General features: G+C 36.3%; 1 protein-coding gene across 12 annotated transcripts in view; it reads right to left on the bottom strand.

The window, feature by feature from the left end:
- ZNF148 (zinc finger protein 148) overlaps positions 1 to 17,586 on the bottom strand; it is a 125,055-nt gene that overhangs the window by 35,986 nt on the left and 71,483 nt on the right. For 11 of the 12 annotated variants that reach the window (XR_002337867.1, XM_021070212.1, XM_021070208.1 and 8 more), the window contains one exon: positions 7,490 to 7,615. Coding sequence is in view for 11 of the 12 variants with exons in the window: in XM_021070212.1 (XP_020925871.1) it covers positions 7,490 to 7,615 (126 nt within the window). In the remaining variant the exon portion in view is untranslated. Of the gene's footprint in view, positions 1 to 7,489; positions 7,616 to 10,621; positions 10,681 to 17,586 lie in introns of all 12 variants that reach the window. The other variant, XM_021070216.1, reaches the window with a different exon arrangement.

The following is a 17,586-nucleotide window of genomic DNA, read 5'->3' as shown; positions in this document are numbered from 1 at the left end:
TGCTACATTTGGAGAAATGTGATCCATTATAATGGTCAAGTAATCAGGCTTTATCAAGAGTGAACAAATTAGTAATCATCTAAACAGTATTCAACATATTTGGGTTTTTTTCTCAACTGTTTCACAAGTTTAAAACAGAATTTTTCAGTAAAAATTTCAATACCAAATGGAACTCTTCAACTAATCTGCTTTCCAATCTCACAGTCCATTAGCAGACATATCTTTTTGTTCCAAGCCAAATCTGTTTCCAACTAGTTACATATATATAAATATATATAGCTGTACGATGCTATAGCAGTATGATGGCTATATTAAATAATGCATCAGTTTTTATCCAACAAAGCAGTGAGCTCTGCCTATTCAATTCAGAGATTTTTGACTCCTCAAGGGTCACTGCCACTAAATAATTGAAACCTGACACCGCTCAGTGGGAAAGTTATGCTCTCTTAAATGGCAGCAGTCATTTTCACCATTCTATACTATACTTCAGTAGTATATTACATACTATTGAATTTATTCAAGCATATTTTAAACTATAATTACAGATTTTATACATTCTTTCCTCTTTGCCACACCTGCAGCATGCGGAAGTTCCCGGGCCAGAGACTGAACGAGAGCCACAGCAGCGACAAGGCCAAATCCTTAACTATAAGGCCACTAGGGAACTCCTTATCATACATTCTTACATCAATCCAGATCAACTTCTAACCCACTAAAACTCAAAAAATAATTGAGGCAATAGTTTAAATTCCCCACATGAGTTGTTTAACTGCAACTGAGGGTGGGGAGTGAGGTCTTCCAAAATTCCCTTTACTCTCCAATCTAATTAAAAATGGAAGAACAGTGCAACTCCAAAAACATACAACAAAATAACAAAGTAGCCCAGAGGAATAACCACTTCAACGTTTTGACCATCAGAGTTATTGCTAAGATCCTACCCTCACACTGTCACTTTCTTTTTTTTTTTTGGTCTTTTTTGCCATTTCTTGGGCCGCTCCTGTGGCATACAGAGGTTCCCAGGCTAGGGGTCGAATCGGAGCTGTGGCTGCCAGCCTACGCCAGAGCCACAGCAACCCAGGATCTGAGCCGCATCTGCAACCTATACCACAGCTCAGGGCAACGCGGGATCGTTAACCCACTGAGCAAGGGCAGGGATCGCAACCTCATGGTTCCTAGTCAGATTCGTTAACGATGGTGCCACGAGGGGAACTCCCTCACTTTCTTTCATTATGCATTTTCACCGCCGCTCAGTACTTGCTATTTTACATATTACCAAATTTCATTGTTAAATGGCAAGCTTTTGCCTGTGCTAGTACATGACATTCACAGTATTAGAAGCATGGTATATACAACATGACACAAGTAAGATTTTCAGAATAAAAACCCTAAAACTTCAGAAAGTTATTCCCTTCATACTTCCGAAATATTAGGCAAAGTATGATACTTTTTAAAGAAAGATTTATGTCCAAATTTTTTTTTTCTTTTTAGGGCCACACCTGTGGCATATGGAAGTTCCCAGGCTAAGGCTTGATTTGGAGCTGCAGCTGCCAGCCACAGCCACAGCTATACAGGATCTGAGCCATATTTACGACCTACACTGCAGCTTGCAGCCAACACCAGATCCTTAACCCACCAAGCGAGACCAGGGACTGAACCTGAATCCTCATGGATACTTAGTTGGGTTCTTAACCTGCTGAGGCATAATAGGAACTCCCCAAATGTTTTTTAAATTTAGAATTTGGTTCTGTGGAAAAATTATTTACCTAGAATACATAATTCCTGGGAAAATTAGATAAATAAAATGTTAATGCTTTTAACTAATTAATTTTCTTCATTTTCCTCTTAAGTACTAGTCCACATTTCCATCCTCAGTCTTAAAATCAGTTACACATCTTAAAACTACTCCTTCCACAATCAAGATAATGTGTAGGAGAAAGTACAATAAATAGCTAGTATATTTATTTCTCTCCTTTTAATTAAATTTTCCTCATTTTAATTCATTCAATTTAGAATCTTTTTGATACTAACAATCAGAAATCTTTTCTGAGAATCAATGATGTATGATAAATTGCTAGTAAAGAATTCTCTTTGTAATTCATAATCTATTTGATTTGTGGACTATAACTCTTCCTTCCTGAGTTCAACATAACTTTGAATAATCAATTTCTACTCAGACCTACAGTGTTTTAACAAACCCAGTTCATTTCTTCAACACCTGATAAGAGATCCTGGGACATAACAGGCACTCAAATTATTTGCTGAAAGAATGAGAAAGGAGAGAGATAGAGCTTCAGAATTAAGGAGAAATTCATAATTAAAAAGTACTCTGAGGAGTTTACACCTTGGCAAGGCAGATTAAAGATTCAGCCTTGTCTCTTCAGTGGCTTGGGTCACTGCTGAGGCGAGGGTTCAATTTCCAGCCTGGCACAGTGGGTTAAAAAAGGCTCCAGGGTTGCCACAGTGATGGTATAGGTCATAGACGTGGCTCAGATTCAATCCCTGGACTGGGAACTTTCATATGCCTCAGGTGTGGCCATTAAAAAACCAAAACAAAACAATGGAGTTCCCGACGTGGCTCAGTGGTTAATGAATCCGACTAGAAACCACGACGTTGTGGGTTCAATCCCTGGCCTTGCTCAGTGGGTTAAGGATCCGGCGTTGCTGTGGCTGTGGTGTAGGCCAGCAGCTACAGCTCTGATTCGACCCCTAGCCTGGGAAACTCCATATGCCGCGGGAGCGGCCCAAGAAATGGCAAAAAGACAAAAAACAAAACAAAACAAAACACTCTGCTCTTATCTCATTCAATTGCTAAGGAATTAAAAAAGAGCTATAAAATACATATAATACTGGATTAAGATACTATTGTTATGGAGTTCCCTTCATGGCTCAGTGTTTAACAAACCCGACTAGCATCCATGAGGAAGTGGGTTCGATCCCTGGCCTGGCTCAGTGGGTTAAGGATATGGCGTTGCCATGAGCTGTGGTGTAGGTCACAGACGTGGCTTGGATCCCGAGTTGCTGTGGCCATGGCTGTGGTGTAGGCCAGCAGCTGTTGCTCCGACTGGACCCCTAGCCTAGGAACCTCCATATGCCACTGGTGCAGCCCTAAAAAAAGGACAAAAAAAAAAAGAAGACGACACTATTGCTATATTTTATTGAAAAGGATTCTTAGACATCATTAATGTTAATAATTCAATAATCCTCATAAAATCCTTCTCTGGTGGAAAACATTATATCCTAACTCACATAACAAGTCAATAGCAAAGTCAGATGGTAATACTTCATTTATCAAGACTTGAGATTCTCACGCTAAATGTACAACCAGCTTGAACTCTTTTAGTATAAATGGAAATCTCTTAAATGAGAATCTCCGGGGATAGGGCTTGGGTGTTTAAAACTGGAAAAGCCCTATGGGCCACCTAATACAGAGCTAGATGAACCACTCACTGACATGAATGCACTGAGACTGAATTAAGTCTGCTTAAGAATTTCCATACATTTCTAACAACTTTAGTTCTCAGTAGTTCTAATGCACAACAAAACAAAAATAAATTCAGAGAGACAATGGAGGTGATGTAAAGTGGCCACATAGGTACAGCAATGTAAAAATGAACAGCACGTCATTAAGGAACCAGACAGTAAAGCAATTATAAGCAGTCAGAAAACCCTTCAAGTCGAGCAGTTAGGAGTTTTCAGGGTGAGAGGAAAAAACTCCTAACATATCAGTCTTCCCAGAAGGCTTCCCTATGATACATATATTTTTTAAATGTTTACCCCAAAACATTTAAAGCTGAATTTATGTTCAAATATGCTGGTTTAAAAGAAAACAACATATAAAGATTTCCAACAAAGTGGAAATAAAATTAATTAATTTCATAAATTAACTTAATTTCTTAAATTAATTTTTTAAAATAAAATTAAATTTAAGCATTTAAAAGGGACAAGTTTTTATTATGTAGAAAGTCTGCTTTCATAAAACACCTTATTCCATGACAATATCAAATAACTTGACCTAGATAACACCCCCAAGCTTGACTACCCTCTTCTTCAGACATGCTGCCAAATGTATTTTGGCAACTCTGAAGTATCAAATCTACCTTAAGATGACTAAGCTTTGCCATATAATAAAGGCTCAGGAAGTAATTTTTGCTTAAAATCCACAGCAGCCAAATGACATAACAGGACCATATTTCCCACCACAAAGCTATCCTGAAGGGAGCCATATGGATGTGTAAGCTCTAATATTTTTACTAAAAGTCCGTAAGACAACTTTAGTTAATGTTTCCTATACAGACCCCCCAACTAAAATGATTCGATGGTGACACATACTCAAAATATTCATAATGGCAGAAATCCAAGATTTGGGAAGGGTGTTGGGGAGAAAGAAATCCTCTAAGCAGAAAACATGACAATTATTTGAGAAATGTAATGAAATAAGCTTTTCCTTCTCTTCATACAAAAGGGGAAGTTATTTTAATGAAAAATCTGGGAGTTCCCGTCGTGGCGCAGTGGTTAACGAATCCGACTAGGAACCATGAGGTTGTGGGTTCGGTCCCTGCCCTTGCTCAGTGGGTTAAGGGTCCGGTGTTGCCGTGAGCTGTGGTGTAGGTTGCAGACGCGGCTCGGATCCCTCGGTTGCTGTGGCTCTGGCGTAGGCCAGTGGCTACAGCTCCGATTCGACCCCTAGCCTGGGAACCTCCATACGCCGCAGGAGCGGCCCAAAGAAATAGCAAAAAGACAAAATAAATAAATAAATAAATAAATAAATAAATTCTTGAAAAAAAAAAAAATCTGCAGTGTGACTTTTTGAAACACATGTTCAAAGTTCTAAGACTCCAGACACAAACTACTCATCTGGACACTGCAAGACCAGTGTTAAAAAGAGAACACAACCACTTTCTGTCTTGTTACATGTAAAGGTCAGAACAATTTTAAAATTAATTGTTATTCTCAGACCTCTGTTGACCATATTATTTCTAGTCATTTCACCTTCCTAAGAATTTCCCCAAAAGACTGTCCCAAAACATTTTCTTATACACAATACACTTAGAACAGGCCAAATATTTTATCTAGCAACTATACAGATGTATATATACTTAAATAATACCCTTAGAAATATTTTAAGATAATACATCATAAATGAGTTTAAGTATCTCAAATTAGACAAGCAAAAATGGCTTAAACACTATACAAATCTGATCTGTATTCAGAAACTTCTAGAACATATAAAAGTTTCTAATAGCATCCTATTAGAAGATAATAATCTAAGTTTTAGTCAGAATTTCGGAATACATTATACTCAAGAATAGTATGAGAAAAACACAGCAATAAAATACCAAGGAAAACATATAATTTTCATACATTATGTTGTTTTTAAACATTTGAAATAGAGTCCCCATAGATCAGCAGTGAATCCAAAGTAAAACAATCACTACCACAATTTTAGAAATTATTTTTTTCCTCAAAAACTGGTATTGTTCTATATACAAAGAACTTGGTTTATTCATTAATGTAAGTTTTTTTAAAAGTATCATATTCACTGAGAAAAGCATTAATCCCAAGAAAGTGAAAAGGAAGTGGCAGGGGCAGAGGGATAAAGGGACTGCACAAAATGCGAAATGCCAGTAATTATGAAAAAAAAGTTTTAGTATGACCAATAACCAAAGAAATTAAAGTATAAACTATAATGAGACACCCATTTTAAGCTACAAAAAAAAAAAAAGCTAAGTTTCATACTGAAAGCTGGTGAGAGTACAGAGAAACACACCTTAGATCCACTGCAGATAGCAAGGTAACTGATATAACATTTCTGGAAGGAGTAACATTATCAAGAAACCATTTTTTAAAGAAACCTTTTAAAAAGTTCACGTCTTTTGATTTAGTACTGCATGAAGATCCAATACACAAATACTTCAATTGCAGCATGATTTAAAATGAAGGCAAAGAGAAAACAACTTGCCAACAACACAGCAATCATTGAATTTGTGATATATCAAACAGTAACACATTATGCAGCTAATAAAATCTTTATAAAAATCTTTAATAACTTTAAAAGTAACTTACACACACTTTAAGTTACAAATCAGTAAATTCAATCTATCTATACAAATCTGAAGACAGAAAGGGAGCATGCCAGAAAATTAAGGGTATTTATCTCTAGGAAATAGGACTATGGGTTATTTTAGTCTCTCTATTTTTCAGAATTTTCTGTAGTACCATGCTTATACATCCCCAAAGCAGTGGTATGTTAGTAAATGTTTAATGACAGTTTAAGAAGTCAGAGGGTTGGGTTGCTGATTTTCATGGTGTAAATATTCTCACCATGGCTAAATTTAAGCTACAATGGTTTTAGTATCAGCTTGCAAAATTCCTGAATACTTAGCAATCAGCTTTGGCAAGCCAACACAAACTGGGCTCAGCATACCACTGGGTCCAAAAGTATACAAAATATACAAATGATGATGATGATGATGATTTAAATCACAAATGCGCAGTTCCCGTTGTGGCACAGTGGAAACGAATCTGGACTAGGAATCATGAGGTTGCACCTTCGATCCCTGGCCTCACTCAGTGGGTTAAGCATCCAGCGCTGCTGTGGCTATGGCACAGGCTGACAGCTACGGCTCTGATTGGACCCCTGGCCTGGGAACCTCCATGTGCCACAGGTGCGGCCCGAAAAAGACAGAGAGACCAAAAAAAAAAAAAAAAAAAAATTCACAAATGCAAAAATAAGTAGCTCTCAAAATAAAAAGGTCATGTTACAATACGATCTTTTAAAAAAGCCTTATTCACTATCTGAGGGGCGAAAACAAAAAATGAAAAATAACTATAAAGATGTAAATTATACAATACAGAGTTCAGAGACTTCCTAGGAGTACCAAAATGCTACACAGTCAATTACTACTGTACTGAAGAGAAAAAAAAGCAAGCAATTCCTCAAAGTATTTATGGGTCGCTTGTTTGTTTGCTAAACCATTCATTCACGCATAGTATTTACTGAGAGTCTATTATGCCTACTATTTCAGGCTCCCTGAGATACAGCTGTGAATAAAAGGAAGTCCTGGCCCCTGTGGAGCTTACACTCTATTCTAGCACAGGTATCCCACAACCTTTTCCTGATAAGTAATTGGTAATGAATTTTCCTGAAACCATAATCTTAAAATAGGTAAAACTAACACGAATGAGAAGCAAGGGCACTGCATACTATCTGTTAGTTTTTAAAGAAAAGAGAGATATGGGGTAAGAAAAGTTGGTTTTTAAAAAAAGACATGATGAAAGAGAAGTGGAAAAAGTTAAAGCAATGGCCCACCACCTCCATGCAGGCATGCATCCCTCCGTTCCTTTTGGTGAAGCTGAAGCAACATTCCAACTTTACTGAGCCACCCAAGACTTTTATGTCTACTTATAGTCCTGCCAGGTTCCTACTTCTAAGATTAATCAATAGTATGGGATTAACAGGTTAGGGACCAACATCTTAAAATAGTCTTACTTTTGCAGGAGAACGCTGTTTCCGTTTCTTTTTTTTCTGTAAGTCTGCTGGCTCTCTGATTTGCTTTTTGTCTCTCATCAGTTGCTCGGATACATCAGTAAAAGTAATTTCCTGCTTTACACTTATCTGTTAAGGAAAAAAAGCCAATTTTAGAAATAAACAAAAATTCCACTGTGACAAAAAGCCCTTTTATGCTTAATCCTCTGCTAAATCTACATAAAGGTGCTTCCAGAATGATTACGTACGTGTTTATGCAAGCAAACAGTGTGTTGGAGAATTCATTAATAGGTAATTGAAAAAACTCAACAGTACATAAATTGAGGGAATAAACTAAGATTGTACCAAAAATTACCTTCTAAGGAAAAACGATTAAAGATGTTCTGGGAAAAGGTAAGACCTAAGCAGAATAAAGTAGAAGCAAGGACATAATTTCACTCAATTTAAGGAAACTGATGTTAAAGAGACACACAAAAGTTAAATTCCAAAAATCAATAAAATATTGGGGGATAAAAAGAGTACTTGTATTTCATGATGGCATTTCTCTCAATTTATATGTATCACAAAAATAAAATTCTAAAAGATAATCTCATCAAAAGAAAGGAAAGATAAATAGTGAAACTGAATTATATTTAAGTTCAATATTTTTAGCAATATCTTCGCCAGTATTTTCCTGGCCTCTACAACAAATCATCACCAAATGTATTTACAAAAATGCACATGGTTTTAGGTCACTGCTATGTACAAGACATGATTCTAACTATAGAATACATAGAAATACTGTAAGAAATGTTAAGATGTCAACATTATTTTAGACCTCACAGATGTGAAGAGATGCATGTTCTAATAAAAATATACCAAGGTTCTATGAACACTAACAGCAGTATCAATTCTCATCAGAACTAATGGTGCACAGTCATCCACTCCTCACTGCTACATTTTCAATCTATTCTTAAAATGAAACCAATTTTAGTACCTTAAAACTAAGAAACTTTGGGGGTTCCTATTGTAGCTCAGTGGTAACGAATATGACTAGTATCCATGAGGACACAGGTTCGATCCATGGCCTTGCTCAGTGGGTTAAGGATCTGGCATTGCCATGAGTTGTGGTGTAGGTCACAGATGCAACTCAGATTTGGCATTGCTGTGGCTTTGGTGTAGGCCAGCAGGTACAACTCCCATTTGACCCCTACCCTGGAAACTTTCATATGCCATGCGTACAGCCCTAAAAAGACCAAAAAACAAAAACAAAAACAAACAAAAAAAAACCCTAACAAACTTTCAACTCAACAAGCTATGAATTACATTAAAAATCCTTGACCCTTCCACCATGTGAGTACACAGTAAGAAGTCTGTAAGAGGACTTCACCAAACCATACTGGCATCCTGATCACAGATTTCCAGTCTCCAGAATCATGAGAAATAAATTTCTGCTGTTTATAAGCTTTTTAAAAAATCCTGATAATAGTCTAGGAAGTACAATGTGCTAATGGCTACATTTTCAAAAAATACACCTAAAAAAAGGTTTACACAATCAATAGCATAAAGCTGGAAAACAGAGCTGTGTAGAGGGGTTCATGAGCAGAATGCAACATAAGCCAGGGATTTCAGACTGAAAAAATAAAGAACTGGAAGTCCTGAGCTCCCACTGTGGCTCAGCGGGTTAAGAACCCAACTAGTATCCATGAGGATGCAGGTTCGATTCCTGGCCTCACTCAGTGGGTTAAGGATTGGCGTTGTCACAAGCTGCAGAATATGTCACAGATGCAGCTTGAGCTCAGATGCTATGGCTGTGGTGTAGGCCAATGGCTACAGCTCCAATTCAACACCTAGAACTTCATATGCCATGGATGCAGCCCTAACAGAAGACCCCCCCTCACAAAAAAAAAGAATTGGAAGTTTTTATAAATTCCTGAAATGTGGACAGTGTGTGAAATGCAAGTCAAGGAGAATCTGGGCATTGAAAAAAAAATGACTGTAAATGATTATTTAGCTAACAATTCTATCAGGTTACAGAATAGTACTAGTGACAATTCTTGTGGTGTCTTTTGGTATCATTATTTGAAACATAAAATAGAATGGTATGGGAGTTCACATCATGGCTCAGTGTTTAACAAATCCAACTAGGAACCATGAGGCTGCAGGTTCAATCCCTGGCCTCACTCAGTGGGTTAAGGATCTGGCGTTGCCGTGAGCTGTGGTGTGCGTTGCAGACTTGGCTTGGATCCCACTTTGCTGTGGCTCTGGCGTAGACTGGTGGCTACATATCTGATTAGACCCCTAGACTGGGAACCTCCACATGCCACAGGTGCGGCCCTAGAAAAAGGCAAAAAGACAAATAAAATAAAATAAAATAAAAAATAAAAAGAATGGTACAGTCACCTCCAACAAGGCTTCAGAACAGACATATTACTATCTGTGAAGTGATGTTTACTGAAATACAATGATTTAGACTGGGAGAAATGACAATAGACTAAGCAGCTGTTGAACTGCTCTGCCCTATTTTGCAGGGTCACCAAAATGTAGTTCCAACATTTTTGTCAGCTTATAAATTACAATATATAGCACACAGCAATAAGAGAACTTTTTTTAACAAAAGTGTCAAGCAAGAGCATACAACAGATTCACAAATAAGTTCTGCAATTAGCAGCTATTCACAAACCAAGGAAGAGTCTTTGTACAGTGAAAAAGATTAATACATGCATCTAATGCTTTTAGCTATTTCCACATATATGGAAAGTAATCATATTGGTACCAGCATTCACAAAAACAAGGCACACTTTTAATATTATAAAAGCTGAAAGCAGACTCAAACTTAGAAGTATCAATGGATCAAAGCACTATGAATGCCAACAGGCACACAGTAAGCTAGATTTTTAGAATATTCCAATAGGCTTATCACTCATAAATGGGAATAAAGTAATCTCTACATATAATATAACCACACACTAAAATATACAGTCCAACCAAAGGTGCTCAGAAAAGAAGCTGGCAAATCCACAAACATAAAGAGATGGGTATGAAAATGACAATGCAGCTAGAAAGAATGAGTTGCAAAAAGTTTTGGAATATGAATCTTCTTTGGCCCAAGGAAGACTATGATAACTTATTTTTTAAAAAATGAAAACTTCTTACATTCAGTAAAAGAGACAAAAATTCATCCGTAAGTTGCCTACTCTTTGCTTGAGAACTATCTGTAAAAGAAAATCAAGTTCTCAGTGTTGCTTTTCACCTAAAATAAACCAAAGTATAATTAATCAAAGCAAGCATCTGCAGATGTGGAATATACGAAAAGCCTGGTTAGCTGGATTTTTGAAACATATTCATTAGAACATCAAGAAAATCAACAGGCTGGGATATGTCAGATTTTTAAAAAATAAAAACAAAACCTCTGTTTCTTCCCCATCGCTTCATCTAGTCTTATGTGCAACCTCCTGCTATGCCTGAGGGTCTGAATTTCAAGGCTTTTCTCACTAACAAACCAGAAACACCATCAATTATGTCAGTCACCCTATTCATACTGTCCTTTACAAGATGTGACTTAACCCAGACATTTCTCCACCTGAAACTCTTAAGACCCCTGCTCATCCACTGATCAAAGTTCTCTCCAGGCCCCCCACTTTGAGACTTGGGGAAGACATCACACATAACTCCCACGTCACATCTACTTTCTATAGTCATCTGATTTCTTCCCCAACATCCTTTCAGGAGGTACAACCCATACTTCCTCATCCCTTGCCACTGCCCAAGCTGGTTCTTTCTTGCTAGTTCTTCACTACTCTGAGGCTTTCCTCATTTTTGATCGCTCACTCTCTTTATTCTCCCAATATTAACATAAAGAGGCTTCTCTATATTGAAAGAAATCTTTTACTTGAGTCTATTCACTAGTAACTCACACCCAGAATCTAGAATGACTCTTTTTCAAGACTTATTTCATGCCTGCCCCCAAAATAAACAAACTATCCTACTTTTATATTTAACTATTTCATGTACTTGCATTTTATCTTGGTATCTAAAAGTAAGATATTCTGCTTTGGTATGTCCCATAACAGCTTTCATTAATTTACTCATTCAACAGCTATTAAGTGCCTGTGATTAAATCTAGTAAGTCTAAAATAATATCATGTTAAATCTAGTAAGTCTAAAATAACACAATGAAAGCTTTAAATTTACTGAAATTCTAATAATGTACAGAGCAAAATACTAGATACTGAAGACATATTCTAAATATAAGGTCTCAGAATGTCCCAATGGCCTAGCAGTTAAGGATTTGGTGTTGTCACTGCTGTGGCTTGGGTTGGATTCCTGGCCCAGGAACTTCTGCATGCCACAGGTATGTATACATGCATACATACATAAAATGGTCTATTTTCCAAAGCCCTAAAACGCAGGTGGGAAATTTTAAGCCTTAAAAAAAAAAAAAAAAAAAAAAACCATCAACAAGAAACTAATAAAGTGGCACATATCAGGTTCAACCTAAATGAATGGTACAGGGAATAAATGACAAGAACCAAATGGAGAAATTAATGAGATCTGAAATAACAGCGAAAAGTTTCATGATGAAGCAAGAGACTTCATCAGAGCTGCAGTTTTAACCATTCATACCCCCTATATATCCTCCAAACCTGCTACTCTTCTCAATTATTTTCTTCCAGACTCAATAATGTTAATAAGTGATGTAAAAAATGTAAATTTACCTAAAATAATGTTGCCAGATATAGTGTATGATGAGTATTTCATGTGATTTACAAACCGTGGTCTACTCCCCTCCCAATAAGAAAGTGACTCTATAATTATTCTGGATTCCTCCTTCTCTTCATTCTCAACATCCTACATCCATATCCATTTCATTTCAATAACTTTATCAACCTTGATGCTTTGGGGCATTATCCTACCACAAATAAATTAATAAAAACTGTTTTCTTGTCATTTCCCTAGTGAGGAATTTACAATAGCTCCCTGTTGCCCATGATTATCAATTATACTCTCTCCAGCTCAGTTTTCAAGATTCTACAAGATCTACTTTACAGCAAAGACATAGGTCACTTGGCAGAAGTACCTGTCCTTACTATCTATCCATTTCTGGAGCCATATGTTCCTTTCAATTTTAATTTCACTTTAAGGTATTCTCATTTATCTTCCCACCCTGTTTGAGAAAAAATAAAGTGTCTCTGCGCCTTCCTCTATACTCTGTACTGATTCCATTCCTAACCATCTATAAGGCACTACAGCTTCACTGGCTCTCTAAAATAATCTCCCTTACTTCACCAACTACTCCTTCTCTGCCGAAAAGCACATTTCAATTTACCCTATAAAATAAATTTTCATGGACCAAAGCGTTTCCAATAACTTCCTTCTTATGACTCAACTTTTCAAAATAATCTGCTGTGAGCATACAAAGTAATGGCCCCCAATTTAGAGAAACGGTTACTCTGAGAGTAAAAATAAAAAATAGTGATATAAAAAGGATGTATTTAACGATCACTAGAAGGAAATATTGCCTAGGAAACAAAGTGAATCAAGGTGACCACAGTATAAGTGTCACATGTAAAAAGAAAGATGTAAAACAATTCACTGTACTGCAAATATACTGTCTAAAAAATGTTAGCAAAGTCTGAGAATACTCATGGAATCCAGAAAAAGAGAAATTTAACACGAAGAATGTTTGTGTGTTTATTTCCAGGATGGTTTTGGAAAAAACAAATTAGATATAACCAGTCAATAGGAGGATTTCTAATTCCAAACTCACCAAGCTACAGAATGAGGCAGGGAGGAAAAGCAGCCCATTGATAGACAAGCTTTTGTGTGAATCATGAATGATAATCCTCCCTCTGCCTGACCCATGACTGCATGCAAGATTCTGAAAGGAGCTACATTTGTCAGGATTTCAGAAAGTCCATAACTATCTTTTGATTTTTGAAAAGATTCAAGGACCCATAGTTCACAATAAACATTCTAATCTACTCCTCTATAATATTTCTCATTATAAATTTGCATTTTGGTTGGTATATCAGTATCTTATCGATAACTGTAAGATGAGGTTGAAAAAGTGATCAAGTTATCTTAACCTGAAACAGTGCTGACCACCACCATTCTACCTATTCCACCTAGAAATCCCACTCTTTTAACTTCTATAGCATCATGATTGAAGTTCTTCCAAGTTCCTCATGGAAGTTCTTCTGGATACATCCTTCTATTACATATGCACCTTTATTTTGTAAGATTTTCAGTAAATCTCTAACAAGTAGTTCTCAGTGTGGTCAATGAGATCAAAAATACTTTCATTATAATCCTGCTTTTTTTTTTTTTCATTCTCCTCCTATAGTATATTTGTAGCATTTTCAAGAAGTGAACTAATGTGATATTACCACAGACTAAATGTATTAGCAAATATGAGAATCCAGTTATCTTAAAATAAGCAAGACAACCGTAAAATTGTAAAAAAAATTCTCACAAAAATTTTTACTTTAGAAAATAGGAAAAAAAAAAAAAAAAAGAAAAAGGAGTTCCCATTGTGGTGCATCCAAATAGGAGGTTGCGAGTTCAATCCCTGGCCTTGTTCAGTGGGTTAAGGATCCGGTGTTACTGTGAGCTGTGGTGTAGGTCGCAGCCTAGGCTCGGATCTAGCATGGCTGTGGCTGTGGTGTAGGCCAGCAGCTGTAGCTCCGATTCGACCCCTAGCCTGGGAACCGCCATATGCTGCAGGTGCGGCCCTAAAAAGCAAATAAAATAAAACAAAAATAAATAAATAAAAATTTTAATTTCTCTTTTTTTGAGAAATCGCTGTTTTTCTAAGTTTCTCAGTTTTAATTTCTAAAATGGTAACTACTGATACACATAGCCAACAGAAGAAAGAGCTGTTTATGAGGCCTCAATATTTTTAAGAGTAAAGGGGTGCCAGGACTAGAAATTCTGATAACCACTGATCTAGATACATCTCAACTATATTTTGCATTCCCTCCCTCTTCTCCATTCAGCCTCCTTCAATACCGATGCCTGGATGTGGCCAAAATAAAGCAATCAGCGTGTGTGCATGTGTGTCAGCAGACACACATATATTTCCCAGCTCTGCAGCTGAAATCACTAAGAAGCAATGACATCCAACAAACTTAGCATTCAAGGCTTAGTCTCTAAATACCATTATCCAAGTAAAAGGAATTGGAACTCCTTGGAGAAATGACTGATTCCAAAGCTGAGCAGAGAAAACTAAAAGATAACCCTCAACATCTTGCGGTACCAGAAGCTAGAGTGCTGGAAAACAGATGAGCATGTCACAAGGACACAAGAGCCTGTCTGAAAGAGCTCCTAAATGGGCAAGGCTCAAATAATGGGAGCAACAAAATAAATGGCAATACTCAATTAAAACATAAAACAAGACAAATGTCCATTCTGATATACACTGAAATATTTTTTTAAATGGGGGGGGACAACTAAAACTAACATAAACAGAGAAGTAATCAGGAAAATATAAGTTCACATTTAGGCAAACACCACATTAATAAATACAGCTGGCAGGATCCGCCAATGGATGCTAAAATCGGTACACAGAAATTTGAGCAAAAATAAGATATTTAACCAAAGTATTTTCTCCAAGATATTCATCAATTACAAAAGAAAAAAACAAGAGGCACTGAACAAAAGATTGAGACTATAATGTCACCAGTAGTAAAACATATCCAAATTGTGTACTCTCTGATATGATGTGCTGAGAAGAATTCAACATCACTTCTGTGGGATTTGTCAAAAAAAAAAGCAAAAGTTCAACCTAATCATGAGAAATACCAGGCAGACTAAGAGACATTCTACAAAATAACTGACTAATATTCTTCAAGTATCAGGTCATAAAAGATAAGGACAGACAGAAAGATAAGGAAATGTAGAAAACTCAAAAAGATTACAACGAAATGCCATGTAGGATACTGAATTGAATCCGGGAATAAAAAAGGGACACTAGAGGAAAAATAAATGAAATTCAATCAAGATCTGTACTAACAGTATTAGTAGTATTTTACCAACATAACTTTCTGGTTTTGATAACTGCATGTAAGTGCTGATACTAGAGAAAGCTGGGTGATAAGCTTATGTGAATTCATTACCATTTCTGCAATTTTTTATAAATCTAAAATTATTTCGGAGTTCCCGTCGTGACATAGTGGTTAACAAATCTGACTAGGAACCCTGAGGTTGCGGGTTCCATCCCTGCCCTTGCTCAGTGGGTTAAGGATCCAGCATTGCCGTGAGCTGTGGTGTAGGCAGGAGGCTACAGCTCCAATTAGACCCCTAGCCTGGGAATCTCCATATGCCACATGTGTGGCCCTAGAAAAGACCAAAAAAAAAAAAAAATTTAAAAACTATTCTGTAATTTTTCTTACTACAAAAATACTTGGGTGGGATGGAAATCCTGTGAAATCAGATTATGATCATTATACAACTACAGATGTGATAAATTCATTTGAGTAATAAAAAAAATGAAAAAAAAAATACTTGGCATCCCAAACTTATCAAACTGTATACATTAAACATATGCAGGGGTTTTTTGCATATCAAGTATACCTCAATAAAGCTGTTTTTAAAAATACTTAGCATTTATGCTGGAGTGGGTATGAAGAAAAGGGAACCCTCCTACATTGTGATGGGAATGTAAATTGGTGCAGCCACTATGGAAAAGTTTGGAAGTTCCTTAAAAAACTAAAAATAGAATTGCCATAAGATCCATCAATTTCACTCCTAAGCGTATATCCAGGAAAAACTATAATTTGAAAAGAAACATGCTCCTTAATGTTCATACCAGCACTATTTACAACAGCCAAGACATGGAAACCACTTAAATGTCCACTGACAGATGAATGGATTATGTGGCACACATATAATGGAATACTACTCAGCCATAAAAGAGAACAAAATAAGGCCATTGGCAGCAACATGGACGCAACTATAGGGTCTCATACTAAGTGAAGTAGGTCAGAAAGAGAAAGACAAATAGTGTATGATATAACTTATATGTGGAATCTAAAATATGGCACAAATGACCCTACCTACAGAAGAGAAAAAGACTCACAAACATAGAGAACAGATTTGTGGTTGGCAAAGGGGCAGGAGGAAAGAGTGGGATGGACTGGGAGTTTGGGGTTAGTAGATGCAAACTATTACATTTAGAATGGATAAGCAATGACCTCCTACTGTATAGTATAGGAAACTATATCCAATCTCTTGGAATAGACCATGATGGAAGATGAGAAAATGAATATATATATATATATATATGCATGTATGTATGTATACATGTATACATGACAGGATCTCTTTGCTGTACAGCAGAGAAATGGGCACAGCATTGTAAATCAACTATCTTATATATATAAAATAAGACAGAAATGAACTAATTCGCACAATAGAAACAGACTCAGATATAGAATACAAACTTACGGTTACCAAAGGGGAAACAGCGTAGGGGAAGGATAAATTAGGAGTTTGGTATTAGCAGATGCAAACTACCAGATACAAAATAAACATCAAGGTCCTACTGTATAGCACAGGAACTATATTCAATAATCCATAATATATCATAATGGAAAAGAAATGTGTGTATATATACCTGAATCCCTTTGCTGCACATTAGAAACACAATACTGTAAATACATGACACTTCAATTTTTTTTAAATTAGCATTTATATGGTCTTCTACAATTTGGTGATTGCTCCTCCTCAACATAGTAACTAAGATGTACCTAACATTTACTATGTGCCAGCCAATGTCCTAGGTGCTAAAAATACAATGGTTGGGGAGGGGGACATACAATCTCTATCCTGCATCATCTATTGCATTTACTCCTACAGTAAGACTATTTTAAAAATAAGAAAAAAAAATAAGAAAAAAAAATTTTATTTTAAGAAGAAAAAAAAATAAGAAAAAAAATAAAAAAAAATAAAAAAATAAGAAAAAAAATAAGAAAAAAAAATAAGAAAAATAAGACCATTTTAAAAATAAGAAAGCTTAAGGTCTAGATAGGTTATGTGTCTAAAATCCCATTAAAAAGGGAAACCAAAATTTAAACCCAAGTCTTCCAAATCCAACAACTGAGATCCTAATTTTTATAATA

Source organism: Sus scrofa, chromosome 13 (assembly GCF_000003025.6).
Source record: "Sus scrofa isolate TJ Tabasco breed Duroc chromosome 13, Sscrofa11.1, whole genome shotgun sequence".
Lineage (NCBI taxonomy): Eukaryota > Metazoa > Chordata > Mammalia > Artiodactyla > Suidae > Sus > Sus scrofa.
The sequence above is the reverse complement of the archived record's forward strand: the minus strand, read 5'-3'. Positions and strand labels throughout refer to the sequence as shown.